Raw genomic sequence first — 25982 nt, forward strand, 5'->3', positions numbered from 1 at the left:
AATGCGTTTCCGAGTTTGATTTTCGATCGAGTCATGGAATTTTAACCACATGTGTTAATTTCTGTTGCTCGGGGCTGGGATATTTGTTCTGTCTTTTAATTCCTTCATCCCACACAGTACACATCTCTTCACTACATTGACTCTCAGCACAGTTCCCATAGACTACCACCGTCCTTGCCATTTTATATTTTGTTAGTAAATAGTATGTAATCTAATTTGTATCCTTATGCCATGCAGAATAATAACAATAAGCTCAGTTGCCGCGGCACCGAGCTCGATAGCTGCAGTCGCTTAAGTGAGGCCAGTGTCCAGTATTCGGGAGATAGTAGGTTCGAACCCCACTGTCGACAGCCCTGAAAATGGTTTTCCGTGGTTTCCCATTTTCACACCAGGCAAATGCTGGGGCTGTACCTTAATTAAGGCCACGGCCGCTTCCTTCCCACTCCCAGCCCTTCCCTGTCCCATCGTCGCCATAAGACCTATCTGTGTCGGTGCGACGTAAAACAACTAGCAAAACAAAAGTTGCCGCGGCAGACAGCTCAACCCTCAATGTCAGGGCATCAGGCTAGTAACAGTGGACTTGCAATTTCAAAGAAAATACTCTATTGAGAAAAGCTGCCATGAATGTTTGCGAATAGTTCCTCTGTAAGCTGTAACTGTGTAGTACAGTGAGCTGCCGACAAGGATACTTGCTGCAAATTTAGAGAATTCTACTTAATTACAAATTATTCTACAAAGTTATTTTAAAACACATCATATTGGTGTCTAATTCCAGTGTGTATTTCTTCCGTTACCTACGTTTATTCACAGGTTTATAAATGAGAGTTTATCTAACAGAAAGTTTTGTAATTATTGTGTCTCGTGGGCTACGGATTTTCTTTAATGTTTCTTCAGGTAAACCTTCAACAGAATTTTATCTTCCTATATTACTGTTATTACATGCATTATATCGACTGATCAAACGTGTTCTTAACGGTGTTATACTGTAATTCAGGCCGTCATCTACTATGGCAAGCCTTCGCCTGCGGTCCTGCAGATAATTTAAAGAATTTATCTTCGTTTAAAAGGAAGTTCATATTGAGCTTCTGCATCAGATCAGATACCGCGGGTTTCTTTGTCTGCACTCAACATCTCTCTCATATCTTCTTCCTGGCATTTTCCCAAATATTTGAGGTCAGCACTAATGTGGATTAAGACCAGTTTTACGGCCAAATGCACTTCCTAACGGCAACCCTTTGAGGAGTGATGTATTCACTGTTGCGTGTGTCTATGGTGGTTGGTAGTGAGATCTGTTGTACGTATTTGAAGATCTGTGTATAAATACCATCACAAACACCCAGGCTCCGAGCCAGAGAAATTAATCAGAAGCGGCTAAAATACCCGACCCAACCGGGAATTGACTTCGGGTCCCCCTGACACGACCATTCAACCAAGGATCCAGATATGTTCAACATATCCTACATCTAAATTAAATGAGCAGTTCCAAAAATAATTAGATGAGTGTTAAATAGACCAACAAGTGTATGAACATTAAGTGAAAGAGACGGCCAAGAGCTCTAAGTTTGTCACTTGTAAATAAATAAATAATTTAATAAATAAATAAATAAATAATACAAAGCAAAGCAAAGTCATATCCCTACAAGCCATGAAGGCCCTTGGAGGGGTGGAAGGTAAAGGCTCCCACTATCCGTAACCTCGGCACTTGATGGGGTAGAGTGGTTAGCTCTACGCCCGGCCGCCTTTGCCCCCAGGAATTAACCTGGTACTCATTTTTGGTGTAGACTGAGTGAGCCTCAGGGCCATGTGCACCTCCGCAAGTGGAAATCTCTTTTCTTAAATTTTACGACTTCCTGACGGGGATTCGAACCCATGTCCTTCCGGGAGAACCGAGCACGCCTTTACCGCCTCGGCCAGACAGCCCCTAAATAAATAATACAGCAAAGTTATTTTTAAATTAACAACGATGGCAGGTTATGAGGGTCTGGATGCAATGAGTTCGACATTTGAACGCTTAAAACAACAATCACTATCACCATCATCATCATAATCAGCTCAAATAATTGGTCTGTGCGAGAGTGAATAATCCGTAAGGACTGCAGCTGCACGCGTTGGCCAACGTTTCTCTGCGATATAATGTGTATAACAGTTATTCTTCAGAACCGACGGCCCCATTTAGGGATAAATACAATACAATATACTTTTCTGCAGATACAGTTCTGCCATTCTGACCATCTATAGTAGTAGCTTACTTTCTTTAAATCCAGAGTTCCCAGGTATAATCTGTCAACCTACGTGGTCCATAGGTTTGTGCCATTTCTGGCCTAATATCCACTTATTGAACAAAAAAATAATCTGAATTTTTCCGAAAATATAGTATTACTCATCTTTTTCATCAACAAATTCTGTGGCCGAGCCTGTATCTACAGGAAGAACAGGCTTCCGGATCAACTGTTTAGCGAATTTCATTTTAAAATAAGTCAAATGTTGATGTAAGACACAGCATTGAACCATACCACGTTCTAAATTGAACAACCTTCATACATTGATGAACTACTTATTAAGAATTTCGTTGCAGAATCATAAATCCTGTTTTACGTTGTTTTTTTACAAGTTGCTTTACGTCGCTCTGACTGAGATAGGTCTTATGGCGACGATGGGACGGTAAAGGGCTGGGAGCGGGAAGGAAGCGGCCGTGGCCTTAATTAAGGTACGGCCCCAGCAACTGCCCGGTGTGAAAATGGGAAACCACAGAAAACATTTTCAGGGCTGCTGACAGTGGAATCCGAACCCACTATCTCCCGAATACTGGATACTGGCCGCACTTAAGCGACTGCAGCTATCGAGCTCGGTTTTTCTGTGTTAGAAAGTACCCCGTGTTTGACATGCATCTGTATAAATGTCTCAATTAAACCACTTGATATAGAGGGCTTTACACTGGAGTAAGCAACTTTTACGATGGTAGCGTTGTTTCGAGGAGCTAGCTGACAGTGTGATAGCGATCCCGGTTCAGAAAACCAAGAATATCAACTTGGAGGACTCGTCGCACTGATATGCGTCACCTGGCAATATGTTGAACAGCGGTCGCTTGGTTGCCCAAGGCTTATCAGAGCTGTAACGACATTTGGTTTGTCTTGTTTTTGGATTATCAAATGACGGCGATCTCCGCCGAAATAAAGGTTTCGCTCGTATGAAGTTCTGTTGAAGGATGTAACTTTTAGACAGAAGAGTTTTTCACCCCGGGCGTACGCTTACCACTAGAGTTTTTGTTAGTGTCTGTATTGATATTTCGAAAATAGAATAGAGAATGAAGTGGTCGTGCCTTAAATCAGCGCATAATGGTGGCATCCTTGTCACAGATCTCTACGTTGACATTATTCCTATCGATCACGTCATGAAGCACGAATGTTTTCTAGGTAAAGCACTGAGCATACATGTATTTATTCATGTAAGTTGGTTTTCAAACTCCTTCTCCACCATTTCCTACATACCGAATGTACAACGAGTGGTATTTAATTAACTACACCAGATTTAAATCATCTCCAAATATCACGTTCCTTGTTTTGTGAACTATGTGTGTATGTTGTTTCAGGGCTGGTCTGACGAGACGACGCTACGAACTCTGGACACTAGGCAACGAGACCCTGGTCCTCAACCTACTGAGGTTAGTAACTGTATCATTTAAACGTTCTGGAAGATAGTTTTATATTCGGACTCTGTGTGTGTTGTAACCAGATTAACATTATTTAGTAACTTCATACCATTCATACTATGAATTATGTTGGTCAAAAAACGTTTTGTGTAGATGTGATACACATGGGTATGGCTAATTTAGTAGACAGATGTCATGGCTCTTATCACCCAATCATGTTTGAAACTGACTTCTTTCCGTTAACTGTCGAAGTATTTGTTCATTGACCGGTAGATGGAGAAACAGATAGTTCGAGGTCAGGTCCGAGACAGATGATCACTAAGATTATCGGTACTAGCGCAGCTGATTTGCACTCACAGTCTCAGAAGAACAAGTGTTTAGTGTTATCTGAGTAGACCATTTTGTTAGTTTAAGATCTCTGAAGACGAAAAATAGACATTATTGTACCCGCTCAAAGCCTGAGTCCCAACCAGCATTTATCTCAGGGAGTGTTACGGTCCGAATCCATCGCAACGAATACTCAATAAAAAAAATATTTTGAGATGTAAGATCTCAAACTAAATGTAAGGGCGCCATCCAATCAGTACTACAGGGTTGAACGGGACACTCTAATCTTCATCTTTAAGGCTCATCATAAAACACACAAATTATATATATTCAGAACAAAGGGAAATTATGAAGGCTCCATCCTAGGGATGGGGATGGATATTTAAACGGTCACCAAGGGTTTACTATTCTACAAGAACAAGAACCTGGAACTGTTTCCTTGCAAATGCTAAAGGAGCATTTTATTGAAGTAAACAAAATAAATTTTACACACAATCAAAATCTGTTGACCCTTGATTTGCCGGTAATTTGGCAAATTATTCCTGAAAAATGATTACATAATATTTATCACTTTTGACCACCCTTCCATTTGGGTGGTGGAACCGTTGATATCTGAAGGTATCAGATTTACCTTCGTTAACACCATGACCATATTTGATCATGGACCAATTACCTGTTGGCTAAGTAGGCGCGATCACATGGACCATGTTATCGCCTCCACTTTGATTGAGATGAGACCAACCCGGGAAACTACAAACTCTCCCCGGGATCCTAACCAAGATATGCTAATCGTTAGTTGAAGGAATCGACAAAGGGATTCTAACCTAATGGTCCAGATGTAGGGATTTGCCTTCATTTTACACATATTAACTTAACTTATTATTTACAATCAATTGACATTTTACGTTAATTCGCCAGCTGACTTCCCTAGTATCATCCATCATCACCATCCGAAATAATAAGAAAAATAAATAAAATTAAAAATATTTTATTAAATATTATTATTATTATTATTATTATTATTATTATTATTATTATTATTATTATTATTTGTGGAGATCATGATTATCGTAACCCGTAATCATCCTCGGAATAATATTTCAACTTTTCGCGATTTTTATTTTCATCTGAAATAAATAAAAGTAGCTTCTTTGATTATTCTTCTCCTTCTTCAAATATTCTCATTATTATTATTATTATTATCAGTTAAAAATCTCAAATTTTTCATTTCAACTCCCAACATCATTATTATGTCCAAAATATAAACAAAAGTAAATTCTTCTTTAAAAAAGTAGTTTTTATATATTTATTATTATTATTAATTTAAAAAAATTAATTTCGCCTGTTACACGGTAGTCCACTCTTAATATGTTTAACGCATAACCCCTTTTACAATTCCGATTTATTTTGGCACTAATCAATCCAGATATGATTTACTTGGAATATTATTATTATTATTAATAGTATTATTATTCTTTCGAGAATCTTTATTTTTATTCCCCAATTTAGTCACATACGTTCTCTCCCAAACAGAAATCACCAAGATCCGAATTCACATCGGTCGGGACATAATAGTGTTCGAACCCGCAACCTTATTTTCGTACTGTCGTTAATTCATGGAGACCATATGCTCCTAAGACAATTCTCAAATCCCATAACACCTCGCAGTTGGGCAAATACCTCCAATCTGTGTAAGTATTAAATTATTCCTTCCTTTTCCATTTTGAAGTCCATTTGTCCATTGGAACTCTTCAAGACATTTTCACTAATTAACCCTCGGTGTGTGGACTCTATTCTGCCACTCAAGACACTGGTATATAAATACAACCTCTATGTGGGCCTTAAGATCCATCTATTTCTTCATCAACATCAGTACAATTCACTTTCATTTCGGGCCGGATTTCTGTCCCATAAAACTCCAAATCTCAACCTTTGGCTCAAATCACTCTGGGCTTCAAACATAGCGTGACCATATTATCAAAATACCTATCTCGTTTCTACCACAATTTATTTATGATTATTATGGAGTCCAAAACGTTAAATCAAAAATTAGTGTTGAAACCGGATTCACTGCCCAAATTATAATTATTCACGGCACATGTGATCTCCACATTTAAATTACTTTAATTTGCAATCATTCTATCCAACTAGGCCCGTGCCTTTATTCTCAAAGATTATTATTAAACACGCCTTTACACATTACCAAATTTTAATGTACTACTTCGACACTTGTACAGATTATTATTATTTTGTCCAATGGCGAACTTCGCGATATTTACAAACAAATCAATGGACTTCATTCCGTCCCACAACAATTTAAATCACTTGGCAATCCTACCTCTGGATTATCTTAACAACATGCCTTAATATTTATAAAAGTTCCGATAACGGAAAAACACTTTGGAAGCACTTCTAAATGAATATTAACATTATCTTTACGTGAAACGTGCTCCATATCATATCAAACAACTCAAGCACTTGAATGAACAACTCAACCCTACTATACTCTATTTAATAATCAAAATTATGATGAGTGCTCGATCTAATCATGTACATATTAATTTGTCCCTTTGTCTATCTATCTTTGAATTTATACGAGCCGTAAACGGCTCGTTTCACAATCAAGTTACCATGATAAAATAATATGATTTCCTCCCCCTAACGATAGCAATCTACAAATATTTTAAAAGGTTACTCATCTCTGCCATTGTAGTCTGCTAAAACCGGACGAGAAGCACAGGCCCGTCCAGTCTTTAGCCCTGCATTCCACTGGTATTCATGCCAGCTTGAAGAATTAATCCTTGACCCTTTTCAACTTTACACATTTTGAATAAAAACAAATAAATTAACTGTTGCACTTTGGAATAATTTCCACCCTAAATTCTACTCACAAATTTTACACTCTCGGCCTCGTATCTAGCCAACTTAATGTAGATATACATTCTTCATTCCTTTCCCGGACACTAGGAACATGGGATACCTCGGAATTCCCTTTACAACGGCCCGTGCGCGCACTTGAATTTCCCGTCTCACGTTCGTGTAGCTGACCAGGTATCAGTTTAGAATCGACTGTTTACTAGGTGACATAAAAACTCGTGACCGTTCTCATGTAACGCACTTCCTAATCTGTTGGTAGAATCTCACACTCCGTAAGTTATGCTTTACTGAGTCCTGTCTATTTGAAACACTTCATACTAGTATACTGCTCAAGACTGTAATATGAGCTACATCACGTCATGAATCACTGTACTAAGTAACAATATAATACTTCGAACCCTACTCCACGAATAAGTACACACTCGCACCTCTGGCGTGGTGACCGCTCGAACGCTTTGTCAAATGTAGTTGTGCACCTCGGGAGTGCTATCAGCTCGAACACATTGTCAAAAGTAGGTGTCAGTCCTTGTCCACGACCTCATATTTATATTTGTATCCCCTCTCTTCCGAGTTCACCGGAGTTCATCTTGGGACGCGCAGTCCCGATATCTTCATACGACACTTTGCGGTTTGGCCCGTGGCTTTAATATATGATCCAATGATGTAATTATGTTCTCAAAGGCTCTATACCAATTCTCAACTATTATCGTTCCCTGGTAATCGTTATATTTGCGAATTTAGCTGCCGTATCCCGGCTCGGGGTTTCGCGCTCTATTATGGCGTCCTTTGCCTTCAGACAATCAACGAATAGCGTCCATGAATTCTCAGAATTACACCATGCAATCTCCCGCAATTATTAACTTTTTATAAGTTTTATGGTATAGTAAGGCTCCTAAATTCCACTTTATTCTGAATTGATAATTCACTTCCTTCTATCAGTTTAATCCACGGAGTTAGCCTCGCTAGTGCTTCTTACAATACGAAGTTGTCGCCTTGCTTTGGTCAAGTGAATTTTTCCATTGGTCCACCTAAACCACGTGACCGGGAAGGCTCATATTTTTTTCTTCCAGTGCCAACCCCGCGTTCAACTCCCGCTAGTTACATGGAGATACCCGGCCATCATTTCTCAGAAATTTGCACCCGGCTCTCTGCGCTCTTTCCACTACCTACACTGCCCGGGGCTATGAAAACCTTCCGCAACTAGTCAACAACTCGTGCCTTTCTCTTTCCCCCTCGTCACGATTTCTGAGAATTCTAATTCTGCTGTTCATTGTGTTGGTTAATCTCAGTGGAGACAATATTCTGTGCATGTTTCACCATACCATCTCGTCCTGGTCTGTTCTTACTGTATGTACAGTACGATCATCTTGCTTCTGAAAATGAAATATATATTCCTCCATAACTAATTATAATTGCATGACGCTTATCACACCCCCACCAGGGCGCATTATATAATATTTCGATTGTTTAAGTAATGTTATGATAATAATTGAACATCCATTTATTTTAATTTTAATCAAGTCATTAAAATTGTGACATACTTTCGCTGAAGAAGAGAATGATACGTTCTCGAAACTTGTACGATTAATTAACATATATTAAATAGTTTTTTGATTAGTATTGACAAGGCGGATCCTTTATCTCCTGTTTTTTCAATGCAGTAAGTTTATCAAATAAACGCGTGTTCAAAGAAGTAGTCGTGTTGTATTGCACAACGTTGTGAGCGTCGAAAGATATTGGGCTTATCTTTGATGGTCACTTCCTCTACTATCTGCAAAATGATGAGGACAAAAGGCAGACGTAATGGATCGGAAAGAATCTGGAGCTACGTTGGGGGAGGAAGATATTTCTTATCATTTTCTATCTACGATTATGAACGCTTATTTGTCCGGAGCGGATCTGGTGGTTGTCAAGGCAAGACCGACCCCCATCCTCAGACCGTGATATTGAAAAAAACATGGCGGACGAAGTAGCCGGACTGCTGGTATTGGTTAACACGAAAATATGACGTACATATCATACAAACGGCGGTAATTTAACATGATGAATGTAACATCATAGGGAAAGTACTCTTTCACGTGTGAAAACGCTTCGCCAACAAGTACGCACTACATATAATCAACTAGAATTGCATATATTCTACTAGAAAAGAGAACAACAAGCTGATTTAGAAATTTCAATTAGTCAAATAACGTTTTGTCTTATATTTCATTTCGCTGGATGGATGTAAATACATAATAAAACTGTTAAAATGATATTTATAACATCATTTTGAATGTTTCAAAATAAAGTTCGTTCGTAATATGTTTACCCTCCAGGGTCGGTTTTTACCCCGGACTCAGCGAGGGATCCCACCTCTACCACCTCAAGGACAATGTCCTGGAGCTTCAGATTCTGGGTCGGGGGATACAATTGGGGAGGATGACCAGTACCTCGCCCAGGCGGCCTCACCTGCTATGCTGAACAGGGGCCTTGTGGGGGAATGGGAAGATTGGAAGGGATAGACAAGGAAGATAGAAGGAAGCGGCCGTGGCCTTAAGTTAGGTACCATGCCGGCATTTGCCTGGAGGAGAAGTGGGAAACCACGGAAAACAACTTCCAGCATGGCTGAGGAGGGAATCGAACCCCCTTCTACTCAGTTGACCTCCCGAGGCTGAGTGGACCCTGTTCCATCCCTCGTACCACTTTTCAAATTTCGTGGCAGAGCTGGGAATCGAATCCGGGCCTCTGGGGGTGGCAGCTAATCACACTAACCAATACACCACAGAGGCGGACTTCAACATAAATGAAAGTGCGAAAATTCGCTCTCATGAAAAGTATGGCTCATAATTTGTTGCTCTAGTTTTGAAGTGCTGGACAATTTCTTATGTTCAGCACCCAGTCAATGGGAAGTACACCCGAAATAATAAAGTTATTGGCTTTACGTTGCACTAACTACTTTTTTACGGTTTTCGGAGATGCCGAAGTTTCGTAACTTAGTCCCGCAGGAGTTCTTTTACATACCAGTAAATCTACCGACACGAGGCTGGCTGGCGTATTTGAGCACCTTCAAATACCACCGGTCTGAGCCGCGATCGAACCTGCCGACTTGGGGTCAGAAATCCAGCGCCTTAACCGTCTCAGCCACTCAGCCCAAGTACACTCGAAATGATTATGTTAACCCAATGAACGGCCCTGGTAATGCTAACATAATGTTACATATGGCACAGCAACACTTCACACAATGACGGTAACCTTAGTAATGAAACGTTCAGACACTAAAGATACAATAGGTTTTTACCCATTAAAGAACATGAGTGCTGAATTTCTATTGACTCTAAACATTGATATTTAACCACATGGAAGAGCTTCAGTTCGGTGTAGTCTGCTTGATAACAAATAACCATAGCATGAATCGGAAGGTGTTGGTAGTGTAAAACCCTGCGTTACAAACCCAGCTAATCCCTCCAAGTCTAACAGCATACAGATTGTTCCATCTGTCACACTCAACTCGAACACATTCTCACTTACTGTGTATAATTACAGATCCTAACTGTCCATTGACTCATATAAATACGCTCGCACACTTACATTCTACAAGTAAACTAACATTTATCGTCAACTTTCATGAAATGAAATGGCGAATGGTTTTTAGTGCCGGGAGTGTCCGAGGACAAGTTGAGCTCGCCAGATGCAGGTCTTTTGATTTGAATCCAGTAGGCGACCTGCGCGTCGTGATGAAGATGAAATGATGATGAAGACGGCACATACATCCAGGCCCCGTGTCAGCTGAATTAACCAATTATGGTTAAATTTCCCGACCTTGCCGGGAATCAAACCCGGGTCCCCTGGGACCAAAGGCCAGCATTAGCTGATAAGCTGCCACCCCCGGAGGCCCAGGTTCGATTCCCGGCTCTGCCACGAAATTTGAAAAGTGGTACGAGGACTGTAACAGGGTCCACTCACCCTCGGGTGGTCAACTGAGTACAGGTGGGTTCAATTCCCACCTCAGCCATCCTGGAAGTGGTTTTCCGTGGTTTCCCAATTCTCCTCCAGGCAAATGCCGGGATGGTACCTAATTTAGGGCCACGGCCGCTTCCTTCACTCTTCCTTGTCTATCCCTTCCAATCTTCCCATCCCCCGACAAGGGCCCTGTTCAGCACAGCAGGTGAGGCCGCCTGGGTGATGTACTGGGCATCCTCCCCAGTTGTATCCCCGACCCAAAGTCTTACGTTCCAGAACACTGCTCTTGAGGCGGTAGAGGTGGGATCCCTCGCAGAGTCTGAGGGAAAAACCAACCCTGGCGGGTAAACAGATTAAGAAAGAAAGTTTTGGCTTGGCGATGATGAATCAGTCGGTCAGTCAGTCAGGACATGTTATTATATCCCGGGTGAGTCAGCCGCGCCTGACGTTTCTGCTTTTAGGCATCCCAACGAACGTCAGTGGGGTGATGGTCAATTTCCCTTTGCCATACACCAAGCCACAGTCGCCTTTAAAGAACTTACTACGTCATCACTGTACGACTCTTGAAAAAACATGTATGCGGCAGGTATTTACACAATACATCAAACTGTCATACGGTTATGTAAAATGTACGTGCTAATTATAATCTTTCGATTGGTTACGAAATTATCGCTAAAAGCGATGGCATACTGATAGAAAACGTGTGCGAGTTTGTGAAGCTGGACGTAGTTTTACACCAAAAAAAGCATTGTGATAAATTGGAGGCAATAGTCACCGTGGTGTAGTGGACTAACCCCTGACGCGTTGACGCATGTTCCGTTGGTTGGTGGGTTCGAATCCCACGAGCGATAAATGTTTTTATTCACATTTTAAACTTTGAGGATCAAATAAGTGGCCATTCGTGCCACATTCGACCAATAGCATGCATGTTGACACTTGGTGTAGCCTATCAGTCCTGGTCATTTCTTCGCTATGTATTCAACAGATGAGTATGTTGACATGCTCCTCATCTACGGCGAAGCAAGACAGAACGCACAGGAAGCACAGCGCCTGTACCAGGAAAGATTCCCACACGGGCAACAACCAAACGCAAATACGTTTAAATTTCGTGGCCTAGAAAAGAGCCGTGATAATAAATAAATAAATAAATAAATATAATTAATTAATTAATTAATTAACCCACGACTTGAGGGCATTCGGATACATTGGCTCTGTGGATGATTCTCGAAGAACAAAATGCGAATGAAGTTCACAGGCTCAAGTGGGATTCGAGCCCACCTACCAAACGCAGCTGTATTAACAGTTTGATCATCATCATCATCATCATCATCTGTTTACCCTCCAGGTTCGGTTTTTCCCTCGGACTTAGCGAGGGATCCCACCTCTACCGCTTCAAGAGCAGTGTCTTGGAGTTTCAGACTTTGGGTCGGGGATACAACTGGGGAGGATGACCAGTACCTCGCCCAGGCGGCCTCACCTGCTATGCTGAACAGGGGCCTTGTGGAGGGATGGGAAGATTGGAAGGGATAGACAAGGAAGAGGGAAGGAAGCGGCCGTGGCCTTAAGTGAGGTACCATCCCGGCATTTGCCTGGAGGAGAAGTGGGAAACCACGGAAAACCACTTCCAGGATGGCTGAGGTGGGAATCCAACCCACCTCTACTCAGTTGACCTCCCGAGGCTGAGTGGACCCCGTTCCAGCCCTCGTACCACTTTTCAAATTTCGTGGCAGAGCCGGGAATCGAACCCGGACCTCCGGGGGTGGCAGCTAATCACGCTAACCACTACACCACAGAGGCGGACAATTAACAGTTTGATGCATTGTGTAAATGCGTGTCGCATACGTAGGCTACATGTCTTTGCAAAGGTAATGGTGCAGTGAGTGATTAAAGGCGATTTTGCTTGCTATACGGCAAAGGAGTCTGCCTATGTGGTGTAGTGGTTAGTGTGGTTAGCTGCCACTCCCGGAGGTCCGGGTTCGATTCCCGGCTCTGCCACGAAATTTTAAAAGTGGCACGAGGGCTGGAACGGGGTCCACTCACCCTCGGGAGGTCAACTGAGTAGAGGTGGGTTCGATTCCCACCTCAGCCATCCTCGAAGTGGTTTTCCGTGGTTTCCCACTTCTCCTCCAGGCAAATGCCATGATGATACCTAACTTAAGGCCACGGCCGCTTACTTCCCTCTTCCTTGTCTGTCCCTTCCAATCTTCCCATCGCCTCGCAAGGCCCCTGTTCAGCATAGCAGGTGAGGCCGCCTGGGCGAGGTACTGGTCATTCTCCCCAGTTGTATCCCCGACCCAGAGTCTGAAGCTCCAGGACACTTCCCTTGAGGCGGTAGAGGTGGGATCCCTCGCCGAGTACGAGGGAAAAAGCCAACCCTGGAGGTTAAACAGATTAAGAAGAAGAAGATACGGCGAAGGAGAATGAACATAACACCAGTGACGTTCGGCGGGATGCCTAACAGCATAAAACGTCAGGCGCGGCTGACTCATCCGGTACATAGACTAGCAAAATACCCGTGCTTCGCTACGGTTTTGAACTGAAAGTTATAATTCAAAGTTTTACATTTTGGAAAATCCACTGTTGGCTGAGCCTGTAAAATACACCCTCAATTCGTACGTCAAACAGTTTTGTGGGAATTATTATTTATTTTCTGATCTAACACTCATTGTGAAACCCGTACAGAAAGACTGGAATGTTTTAAACCCATATTTAATATCTAGAACGTAAAAGCGACCAAGCTGTGAAATTTTTATTTTGTATGTCGAACATTAATACAGGAACGAATGCTGTTTTAGGGGATGAATGTTTTAAAATATTTATTAACATCTAGGATATAGAAGACCACCCTTCGTATAAACGTTGAAGTTCGCTAAAACGGTTTAGGAAGAACTGATATTGTCTTTTTGAGAGTCAACCACTATCCAAACCCCTTAGGGAAGAAATAGTTGGAAGTATATTTTACACCTAGGACATAAAAGAAGAACCTTCTCATGAAATTACAAATTTGTACGTCAGACGGTTTTGTAGGATGAATAATTTCGTTTCCGGAGTTAACCCCATTTTAACACATTAGGAGTGGAACATTTAAAAATATATCCTATTTTACACCTAGGATTTAAAATATATATACAGCTATTTGGAATTTTGTCTTCGTACGTTAAAACATTTCGGAGGAAGGAAGGAATGTATTTGTTTCCGGATCGTAGCCTCCACTTAACTCTCTGAGGGATTAAATTTGTTTGAATTCTGTTATTTAACACCTAGGATATCATACGTAATTTGAAATTTGCAACTCAGATGGCTTCATATAAATGCATATTCTTGTTATCATTCCTCACCCCCCAGTAAAAACCCTTAGGGGTGTATTGTATTGTTATTGTTTATTTAAATCTAAGACAGAATTTTATGTTTATAGAGGGCAGCATCGATCTCTGATAAAAATAGAGATGAAACCTCCATTATTACTTAGGCCTAGTATATGTATTAAACTTATGGAATTTAATTAGTAATTTGAGAGATTTAAATCTTTAAAAGATAGACATTCAATGTGCGCAAGAAAACGTAGGTGCCATTAATGCTTTACAGTCTCAAAAAATGTTCCACAAGTTGTGTACTATGTTTAGGATTATTTCAGTTAAACCCCTAAGTTTTACAAATAAATATTTTTGGCAATAAAGTGAGAAGTCGGAAATTCGGTTGAGTACCTTGGCTGTTGCGAAGACTTGGTTTTATAACTTCAACTTCTACATGGTCCCAATGCTTATATACATAAAATATTTTGAATTATATCATGTTTGACACCTATGAAATCCGAAGTTCTTGTAAAATATAAATTTGTACGTTACAAAGTTTGGGAGGATGAATGATTTCGTCATAAGTTTGTCATAAGTTTTAAGATTTTTTATTTTTATTAAATCTAAAACGTTAGTTATAGGAGCAACCCTCACGTGAAATGTTAACCTCGTATGTCAAACGCTTTCAGAGAACTGAGTACTTATGGCATCAGAAACCCCTCCACCCCCACCAGATAAAACCCATTAAGGGTGTGTTGTTTCAAGACCACTTCTTAATTAAAATGTAGAGCACATAGGAGCAATCACCATGTGAAGTTTCAACCTCGTACATCAAGCGGCTTCAGAGAAATAAGTATTTTATCATCAGGTCCCAAACTCCGTCAAAACCCCTTAGGAATATATTTTATCAAGACCAATTCTTGTTTAAAAATAAAGGAGCAACAATCATGTGAAATTTCAACTTCGTATGTCCAACGGTTTCAGAGAAATAAAAATGTTTGTCATCGGACATCAACCCCACCCCACCAGTCAAAACCCCTTAGGGGTGAATTATTTGAATACCACTTCTTATTTAAAATTTAAGACATTGAGGAGTAACCACCATGTGAGAATTCAACCTCGTATGTGAAGCGATTTCAGAGGAATGGATATTTTTGTCATCGGGCCTCACACCCATCCCTAGCCAAAACCCCTTAGGGTGTGTTGTTTAAGACCACTTTTTATTTGAAATCTGAGACATGTAGGGCAACCATCATGTGAAATTTCACGTCTGTAACCTTCCGTTTTTGCGATATAAGTAGCCTCACAAAAATAATTCAATCTTTTCCACTTCCTTTCACCCCACCCCCTTAAGTGGATTTTCCGGAAACAAAAAGGTATGTGTTTCTTTATTTAGAAAGGAGATTACGAATGCCAATTTTCACAACTGTAACATCGTCATTTTTGATATATAAGTATCCTCAAAAAAAGAATTCAACGCCTTCTTACCCCACCCCACTCCACCACACCCCACCCCACCCCTCCACCGCTTAAGTGACCTTTCCGAAAACAAAAATATGCGTTTCTTTATTTATAAATGAGATTTCAAATACCAATTTTCATGACTGTAACATTTTCCGTTTTTGAGATATAAGTATCCTCATAAAAGTAATTTAACCCTTTTTTCAGTCCTTCGTAAGTGGATTTTCAAAAAACATAGGTGTTTCTTTATTTTCAAGGAGATTCCAAATATCAGTTTTCACGTCTGTAACATATTCAGTTTTTGAGATATAAGTATCCTAATAAAAACGATCAACCCCTTTTTCAGAACTTTATATCCCCCCAAGAGGTTTTCCCAAAAACAAAAAAACGTAATTCTTTATTTTTAAAGGAGATTCCAAATAACAATTTTTACGTCTGTAAACTGCTAAATTTTCGAGATATAGAGATACTCATTTTTAAAATTAAACTCCTCTTTTCACCCACTTAGCGACGGAATATTCACAAATCCTCCCTTAGTTAGCACTTACACTGTAATATAAATTCATCCCCAAAATTTCATTGCTTTATGTCCAATAGTTTTGGCTCGGAGATGATGAGTCAGTCAGTCAGTCAGTCAGTCAGTCAGTCAGTCAGTCAGTCAGTCAGAACATGTTATTTTATATATATTGTGCCTTTGGAAATAATCGAATCAGCGGTAATCTTCTCTATCATTCTGCCACGGCGCTCTGTAATAAAATATACTTACCGCTCTGAGACTTGGGGCGTGATCGGCTCACCATTCTTCTTCTAATACTGGTACGTAAGGAAATTAAGTACTACGGGTACTATCACTACTGAATGAGAATGGAGCATATTAAATTTTAATAATTAATTTATTCTAATCGAAATTAATTAAAATCAAAAATATTTAGTAGGCAAATAAAAATCATAAAATGGACTTGAACTGTAAAATAACAGTCAATAGTTAGGTTACGCCATAAGCAACAATGCTCCACAACTGATTAATTAAATTGAAACAATATTGATTAATGACTGGCGTAAGATGGTTACCCTTCATCTACAATGTCAAATACAATGATTGTTACATAAGATAACTCTGAGCAGTCTTAAAGTTATATTTACTTAAATTGATAGTTACCAAAATTAAATACCATAAAAAGAATTACATTAACTTACATGAATTGGCACTGCTCCGATAAATCATTAGGAGTTTCCTGAGAACACGCCTGAGTTTGGGAGTTTACTGCTCCCTGTTACATTATTATTATCTAAATTAGCATAACATTAAATATGGTCTCAATTGACCTTTCATGACCTGGTATCGGATGGATACTCAAACAAAATTTATCCGTGAGCATTTCACGATCACTGTGTCGTCACCATGGATTCTCTAAGTTAGAAATTTTCATAAAGAATTCAGCTGAAGAGACCTGCTTAACATTCACATATTATCATTACACATTCAAATGTTTAACCCAACCGGGTCTGCATGATTCTCATATATTTTATCTAGATAAGTCTACAGCGTTTACATTTACAGTTCTGCTTATTTACAATTCTACAGAGGCCTGTTCAGTGATTTAATTATTCAGTTGCAATTTGCTTGGATACTGTAAGCGAAATATTGTTTAAAAAGACGTAACCAAGCTGTCTTCCTCCCCTAAGGTTACTGACCTCATATTTACGTTAGAGTGTAGGTGAATCCTCCCACGTTGACCATAAAACAAACTAAATGACAAAAGAAAGAAACAGATAAACCTCAGTTATTCTAATTCTACCATCTAAATACACTCCTAAAAGATAAGACACCCTATCATATCTAACCTGTAGTATTTACATCAAGCAATAAAATCATGTACAAAATTGACTGTAACTTCATATCTCAGATGCTGCCCGCACCTGTTGTTCAAATGACTGAATGTCACCGAATGTTCTAACGATTTCCCTCGTCACAGTGACTATGGTAATGTCTCATTGTGGAAGGTGTGTATGAATAAGTCCCATTATCTTATTTCATGGTCACTATAATAATTCAAACAAGTCTGAAAATGTCGCATAACTTTATCATCAAAGAAATCAGATTCAAAAACAAATAGGCATGAAAATACATCCGGCTGAAAGATCATCATAACTTATCCAATACTCATCCTTCCATGATAAAATTGCGAATGAAAAGTCAATCAAAATTTTATGGACATAAATAAATACATATTAGGCTATTTAACCTCCGTAGCAAAATGTTACCGTGTCATGGATTATTATTATTATTATTATTATTATTATTATTGACAGGTGTAATTTTAGAGCATAACATGATTGGCTATCAATTTAACTCTGCTTGATATCAGAGGACACAATCTGGAATCAATTCACTATCGATTAAATATTCCCACTGCGTCTGGATGTGAGTACGGCGGTCTTATCTCATGTATTCGAGCATTTATAAGCTGACAGCTACCTTTCTCTATTACAAAGTGGCTAGTCCTTCTCTATTTCTTTTCTTATTTACACGTAGATTCTTATTTCTGTCTTATTATTTCACCGAAGTTATTAATATTCCTTCCATCTTTATTCGTAGACATATGCGGGGATTCTTTTCTTTCTCATTTTTCTTGTTGTTCGATACTTTCATTTGTATCAGACCTTAACTCACTTCTACACATCCGGTCGGCACTGTATCAATTTCCTCACTTTTACGTAAACAACAACGTTATGTTGAAAACCTCGTACAATCCACAACTTAAGAGCCAGTTAAATAACTCATGCAGATCGAAACAGTATTATTATCTGATTTTACAAATTTTTATAAATAGTTTTTGTCAACCACGTCGTCGAAAACATCATGACAATTATTATTATTATAGTTGCGATCCATCACTATAAAATTAATATTCGCAACACAACATGTTATTATTACTATTATTGTTATTGTTATTTTTTTGCTATTTGCTTTACGTCGCACCGACACAGATAGGTCTTATGGCGACGATGGGATGGGAAAGGCCTAGGAGTTGGAAGGAAGTGGCCGTGGCCTTAATTATGGTACAGCCCCGGCATTTGCCTGGTGTGAAAATGGGAAACCACGGAAAACCATCTTCAAGGCTGCCGACAGTGGGACTCGAACCCACTATCTCCCGATTACTAATTTTTATTTATTATTATTATATTTATTTTTATTATTCTCAGTTTGACTTAGAAATTCTGGCCACGGTAAGTATAAATCTAGATTATTAAACGACACAGTAGATATCCCAAGATCCTGAACATAATTAAATCAATACACGTTAAGCAGATAATGATTTAATATCGGTCCCTCAACATTAATTCACGACATGCCCGTAATTTATGGTACGTGATCTACATTATACACTTAAAGCAATATTAGCTGTCCTTTACCAAATCTAAGACAAAGCAAAATTGGCATAATTATTTCTAGCGGATGACAGCGTGGTCACTGATATATTTAATTATTTACATACTAATTAAAACAACATTTCAATGATCTAGTACTTACATTCTCCAAGATGGGTTCGTCGGACTATCCCATGTGGTCTACGGCACCTTCCTCGGATTTAGGCCATGTTAAATACTAGCGTTGTCATGGTGAAGATTGGTGTATATCCAAATTGGCACATTTATACACTGCTACTTGCTTTACGTCACACCGACACAGATATGTCTTATGACGACGATGGGATAGGAAAGGCCTAGGAAGTGGAAGGAAGCGGCCGTGGCCTTAATCAAGGTACAGCCCCGGCATTTGCCTGGTGTGAAAATGGGAAACCACGGAAAACCATCTTCAGGGCTGCCGACAGTGGGGCTCGAACCCACTTCCTCCCGATTACTGGATACTGGCCGCACTTAAGCGACTGCAGCTATCGAGCTCGATTATACACTGCTAACACATACCTTATTTATTTACACACGTAACACTCTTCTTTTACTTAATTCTAAGCTCTAATATTAATATTTATTCTAACACACTTCCGGTGATGATCTCACTCTATCAGCATAATTTGTGACTCTGTCCTACATTTATATAACTTCCTATCAGCTGGTCTGGTCTGCGGCAATACTGGCCCTCTTAAAACCTCTGTCAAATGAGCTACCTTTTCTAGACGGCTGGTTAGGGATTATTTACATTCTTCCCGTTAGCACTCATTCTCCTCTGCTTGTTTGGTCAAAGGAATGTCCGTAATGAGTTCAAGGACCTGCTCCCAAACTTGAAGACAGGTGGCTACACAAGGGATTGTCATTTACCAAACTGTTCCCTTCTTTACCTGCTCACAGTGTTCCTTTAGCCTCTGCGGAATTTTAACCTGTCCACCTCCACTGTTTTTAAAACAAACCGGCTACTTTTATCCGGACATTGTACTTCTCTCTTTGTCTCATGATATCATACAATGTCTTAGTCCATTAGCAAGTTATTATGTTAAGAAATTAATCTACTTAGAACCTATTTTCTCCACCGGAAGTGAATAAATATAGTTTATGAATATTCACTTACATTTTCGAAGTATCTTGATGCAAGCTCTGAATAGTCGGTCACTTGGCGTTCCCTCGAATTAGGTTGAACACGCACATGTACTGTACTGAACGATGAACTGCATTGATGGACTAAACTGAACTGATGGAATTGAGCTCTTGGCTTGGTTCACGTCTCTGTGCATTTATAACATAATTGTTTAACAACACCAAACAGAACGTGCTCTACCTCTCCTAAGGCGGCTTAGATATTCTACGTTGGTGGGCTGTGACCACTCTGCTGTCTTCGCTAAAATTGTCGAATGTTGTAGTATTTCTATACAGAATCTAATGAATGAAATATTCCACCATATCGCCTAAGGAAATTTGGGTGCAATGTAGATTATTAGACGTCCTGCGTCTTCACATGTTACCACTCATGAGTTATTTTGTTAAAAATGAAGCCATGTTTTCCAGTGTTGACTTAGTTAAATGTAGCAAAGGCTTTTCAGTCTGTCAAACACATAGCAAATACAATGTGAATTAAAACACTAAAAGCATATCGGTAAAACACACACTAACATACAAAGAATGACATGTTTCGTTCTACAAGAACATCCTCAGATTCTATCAAATCACTTAAAATAAGCTTATATATGTACAGTATTGTTTTCGTAGCGTAAACTTGTCAATGATAGAGAGATAAGTGATAACATGAAACAGTAATGACAAAAAATAAAATATATATAATTATAATATAGTGAAAAACTTACGTATTTATCTAGACTGCCGATGTTAAGTCTGTTGTCACCAAACACTATTTCAGGACTGTGGTCATAGATAAATACGTAAGTTTTTCACTATATTATAATTGTATATATTTTATTTTTTGTCATTACTGTTTCATGTTATCACTTATCTCTCTATCATTGACAAGTTTACGCTACGAAAACAATACTGTACATATATAAGCTTATTTTAAGTGATTTGATAGAATCTGAGGATGTTCTTGTAGAACGAAACATGTCATTCTTTGTATGTTAGTGTGTGTTTTACAGATATGCTTTTAGTGTTTTAATTTACATTGTATTTGCTATGTGTTTGACAGACTGAAAAGCCTTTGCTACACTCATGAGTTAGTTACCTAGCACAGTCTTTCAATGCTGTTCAAGCACTGTTCCAACGCTGAACACTGAACGTTGAATGCTATACTCTCCACAATGAAGTTGGTTGATGGTTCAACCTCCATTCCTCAGCAACAGGAGCCCCTTGGTCGGTGGTTTAATACTTAATTTTCATGGTTCTAGCAGACCAAAAACGTGACTGCCGCAAGGGGAGAGATCTTGGGTGTAAGGCGGCTGATCCGTAAGACCCCAGTGAATACAGCACCAAATGTCTATTGTTATGTTTCCGGTGTGTTGATGTGATCTACAGTGAAGCACAAACACACTTCGTGACAGTTTTCCAGGTCAAAGCACAAGAATTAAATCATACTCCGTTTCCTTGACGCAATTACTAAACATGAATATTGGTTCATTACTTTCCTCTACTTAGCCTGACGCGTGTTTCGTGCTGACCACGTTATGAGCTATTACTAGGAACACCAAATCACACAGTGATGCCACATCTTGGCTCTCTCGTAAGTTATTTATGGTGTTGTCAAATCTGTTTATGTTTCAATTAAACAACCCTTATAGTTGCCTTTTTATCTTGCATTGATAAATGCTGTTTCTACTTGTGTCCTAGAGTTGTGCAGACCTCGTAGCGTTGCTGGCTCGGAAAAGGCCACCCTCGACCACCAGGTTTCCTTTACCTTCCACAGATGTCACAGAAATCACCAAGATAAAGGATGGACCAGGGTGAGTGTACAGTGTTATATAGTATATATTAAAATTGTATTGTTGATGCAGCAATGGTTTTGTTCAGTTCAGTGTAGGAGATGTTGACGACTTGGAGAGTGGCAGGTTGGAGTAACACACGATCGAGGCTTGGGTGAACTTAAATTACAGAAGGAACATGCTTCAGAAGTTGGTTTGTAGAGTACTAAAATAACTGTTCATTTTAAATGGCACTGACCTTGTCTGAAAAACGTCCTATCAGCAATACTGTAATATTTCTGTGGTATTTTTGTAAAAGCGCATAAGTCAAATTTACTTACTTGTAGGTTGATATGCCAAGTAATAGCAAGTTTGTTCCACAACTAAAAGGTCATAAATCCTAGCACAATTCCTTTAGAAGGCATCACCGAATCAAAAATGCGCAAAATAAGTGCATATTGATTGAGCAAGGAAACACATGTAAATGGGTGTTACTTGCCACGGTCAGCATTCACAAGAATTTGTTTGCGGATTACTGAATTACTTTACTTATGTATCTTCACTCAATGATTTTGTTCCGAATAAATTTGTGTATGAATTCTTGCATCAAGTATCTTCACATTGTAAATCCCTAATTTATTAGACGTATTTGCATGTTTAATGATCTTCAGAGACATAAATTTTTACCCTTCTCCTTCTTTTAGTGCCGCATCTGTCATCGGACTTTGGCGATCATTCTGTCTATCTTAGTTTTATTGGGGGCTGCGCGGATTAACGAAACAGTTGTTTGACCGAACCACTGTCGCAGGTTCTCCAGCCCCTTTGCACATCCTATCAATATCTTCTCATTGTGTATTCTATCCAGCTGATACGAAGCATGCGATGGTAGATCTACATTTCAAATGCTTGTAATCTTCTCATGGTGGCTTTCATCATAAACCAGGACTCCACTCCGTACACCACAATGGAGAAACATAACACCGTGCTCCTAATCCGAAACAGTAATGGTAGTTCTCTGCTACAGAGTACTTCACGCAGGCTTGTAAATGCTGCCCTGGTCTTCACAGTGCGACACTTTATTTCTTGGGAATGGCTCCAGTGCTCCTACCCGAAATAAATTGAGAAATCGCTGTACAGAGTGCGCACAAAGTCCATATAACCTTACTCATTATTTACTTATTTCTATTGCCAGATATCCATTGTTATCGACTTCGATTGTTGACAGCCGTTGGTGGCAAGATATTGTAAGAATGGCTGATACAAGTAATTATACGATTGAGCAACGTTTGCTGGCAAATGAATTTAAAACGTGAGAGACAATTTCGTTGCGCGGTTTGTGAAAGCAACACCGGCAAAGTAGACACTGTTAGCGTGGGAAAAGGAAGCTTTTTTTAACGGGCAGTGTTCGCGACGCGCCAAGAAGTGGAAAACCACTCACCAGACTTGAAATTTGTGCTGACGTGGAAAAATCTATCGAATAATCTGCGGTCAAATCCATACGGAAACGTGCGTCAGAGTTGGGGATACCGAAATCAACCATGAGGAAACACATCCATGTGGATCTGAAAATGAGATGTTGGCGTCCATTGAGTGTCAGTAAATTATCAGATGCTGATTTAGAGAGACGTGTTAATGCTTGTGGTCGGATGCTGCAACAATTCCAAACAATGGCTCAGAAGGCAGAAGTCATGATCACTGACGAATGTTCGATTTATTGCAGCTCCCGTTGTCGCAATGTTTACTTCTGGGGAAAAGAATATCCACGTTTGTTTCAATAAATCGTGCGAAACCCACCTCACGTCATGATCTGGGCCAAAATGACACAAATGCATCTATTTAGCCCATATTTTTTTGATCGTTCTGTTAATCAGAACAGTTACCTCCAGATGATTAAAGACTGGTTCATCCCGCGGCTGCAAAATGCGTGCATCTTAGACATTGTTTGGTTTCAACACGATGGGGTGCCGGCTCACTGTGCAGTGTCTGTTTAACAACGTCTGAACGCAGTTTTTGTGAATCACTGGATTGGTCGACAATCGGACAATGATCCATGGCCACCAAGGAGCCCTGATCTAAGAACACCCGATAACGCACTCTGGGGTTACATCAAGGAACATATGGGGAAGCAGCGGTATGTTGGAATTGATGATCTGAAAAATGCGGTGCACGAAGCTTTCCAAATAGTGACCCCAAGGATGTTGCTTAATACGAGCAGCAGAACATGGCAGCGTATTCAGCTGTCCAGAGACCATGGATGGACACATACGGATGTTTCAGATTCCTAAGATATAAGATGTAAGTAGTAGTAAATAATGAGTATGTGGAATTTTATATCACGCCAGTTTGAGTTTAAATTAATTAAATGTAAGGGTATACGGACTTTGTGCGCACCCTGTACATTGTTCTTATAATTTGTAGCAACGCAAAATATATTATTTATGTTGTAGTTACTGTAGATGCTTATTCTTTGAGGACGTTCTGGACTTTTGATGGTTATATTTCATATGGTTAGGTCAGAATATAGATAGTTATTTTAAATTAGTGAAGATGTTATTGGAGTTGCCCAGCCCGTAGTGTAGAGGTAGCGTGCCTGCCTCTCGCCCGGAGGTCCCGGGTTCGATTCCCGGCTAGGTCAGGAATTTTTCTCCCGACCTGAGGGCTGGTTCGAGGTCCACTCAGCCTACATGATTAGAATTGAGGAGCTGTCTGACGGTGAGATGTTCGCCTCCGTCTCGAAAGTCCAGAAATAGGCTGAGAGGATGCGTCGTGCTGACCACACGGCCCCTCGTAATCTGCAGGCTTTCAGGCTGAGCAGCGGTCGCTGGGCAGGCCAAAGTCCTTTCTAGGGCGTTAAGTGCCGTGGGGGTTATTGGAGACCCTAGGTGCAGTTCCTATCTGTTTAATCGTTTTCAGAGGGTTAGGAAAGGTCTGAAGCACATGTACTAGTACGCAGCTTTATGTACATGCCCTGGGAGGGAGAATTATCATGCTATATCAAATTTTGATTGCTCCATTTAGGTAAATTCCGGACATTTCAGTTAACTATTTCATTTATATTTATTTAATATTACAAATGGCACTCAACAGTGGGGCAATGGTTATTAATAGTTACTGGAAAATGTAATAGTTTTTATTCTGCTGTTCTGGGTTTCAGGTTAAATGTACAAAGTAAGTCTTAATGTTCTATAACTTACGAATTAATCTTGTAATGCATTTTAGAATATTAGCAAGAATTATGCCTCTCTCGGCGTACGCTGTTTTCTTAGTTTGAGTTTCTCCAGCAAAATTATTCTGAACTTCCACGCACTTAGAACGATATTATAGTATGTACCACACGGTGCACATACATACTGTTCAGTAAGTTAGATGACCTCATGTGACGGGTGGTTACAAGAAGTAGATTTTCAGTCCAAACTCCCGATGTCTCAGGAACCTCTCTGCTTTACCTGTGTAGCGAGGCGGTCTACTAATGGCGAATGCTTACTTACTTACTTAGTCGATCCTCTTCTATCTTGCGGTGTCGAGGTTTTCCAGAGGGTCCTCCAGCGGGTTCTGTCTCGGGCCAGCTCCTTCACTTTCCTCCAGTCCCCACCCCTGGCATCCACAGCTGCCTTTACATCTTCTTCCCACATTCTTCTGTGTTTGCCGCGCGGTCTAGCTCCTTGAATTCTGGCGTCCAAAGCTTGTTTAGCCTTTCTCTTATCCTCCATTCTTTGGTCATGTCCAAACCATCGTAGTTGGCTCTGTTCCATTATCTCGAGAACAGGTGAGACGTCAAGACTGGTTCTGATGGTCTGATTCCTGATCCTGTCCCTTCTCGTTTTCCCTTCAATTTTGCGGAGAAATCGCATTTCTGATGCCTGAATTCTACTCCGGTGTTTGCTGGTCAACGCCCAGGTTTCACAGCCATAGAGCAAGGTTGGCAGATATATCACCTTGTACACACGGAGTTTCGTGGATTTAGACACAGAAGGGTTGTTAAGAAAATTCCTCTTCAGTGCATTGAAGAGCCGCCCGGAGGCTTCGGTTCGAGCTATAATTTCTCCATCTATTCTGCCATCTTCCTGCAATGTGGCTCCAAGGTATTTAAAATGGGTGGTCTGCTCCAATATTGTACCGTCATTCAGTGCA

General features: G+C 40.0%; 1 protein-coding gene across 1 annotated transcript in view; it reads left to right on the forward strand.

Moving 5' to 3' along the window:
• The window catches only part of LOC136876231 (uncharacterized), a 169006-nt gene that overhangs the window by 108783 nt on the left and 34241 nt on the right, over positions 1-25982 (forward strand). The window contains exons 4-5 of the mRNA XM_068228415.1: positions 3590-3661; positions 21781-21893. Coding sequence (XP_068084516.1) covers positions 3590-3661; positions 21781-21893 — 185 coding nt within the window. The remainder of the gene's footprint in view (positions 1-3589; positions 3662-21780; positions 21894-25982) is intronic.

Source organism: Anabrus simplex, chromosome 1, assembly GCF_040414725.1.
Source record: "Anabrus simplex isolate iqAnaSimp1 chromosome 1, ASM4041472v1, whole genome shotgun sequence".
Lineage (NCBI taxonomy): Eukaryota > Metazoa > Arthropoda > Insecta > Orthoptera > Tettigoniidae > Anabrus > Anabrus simplex.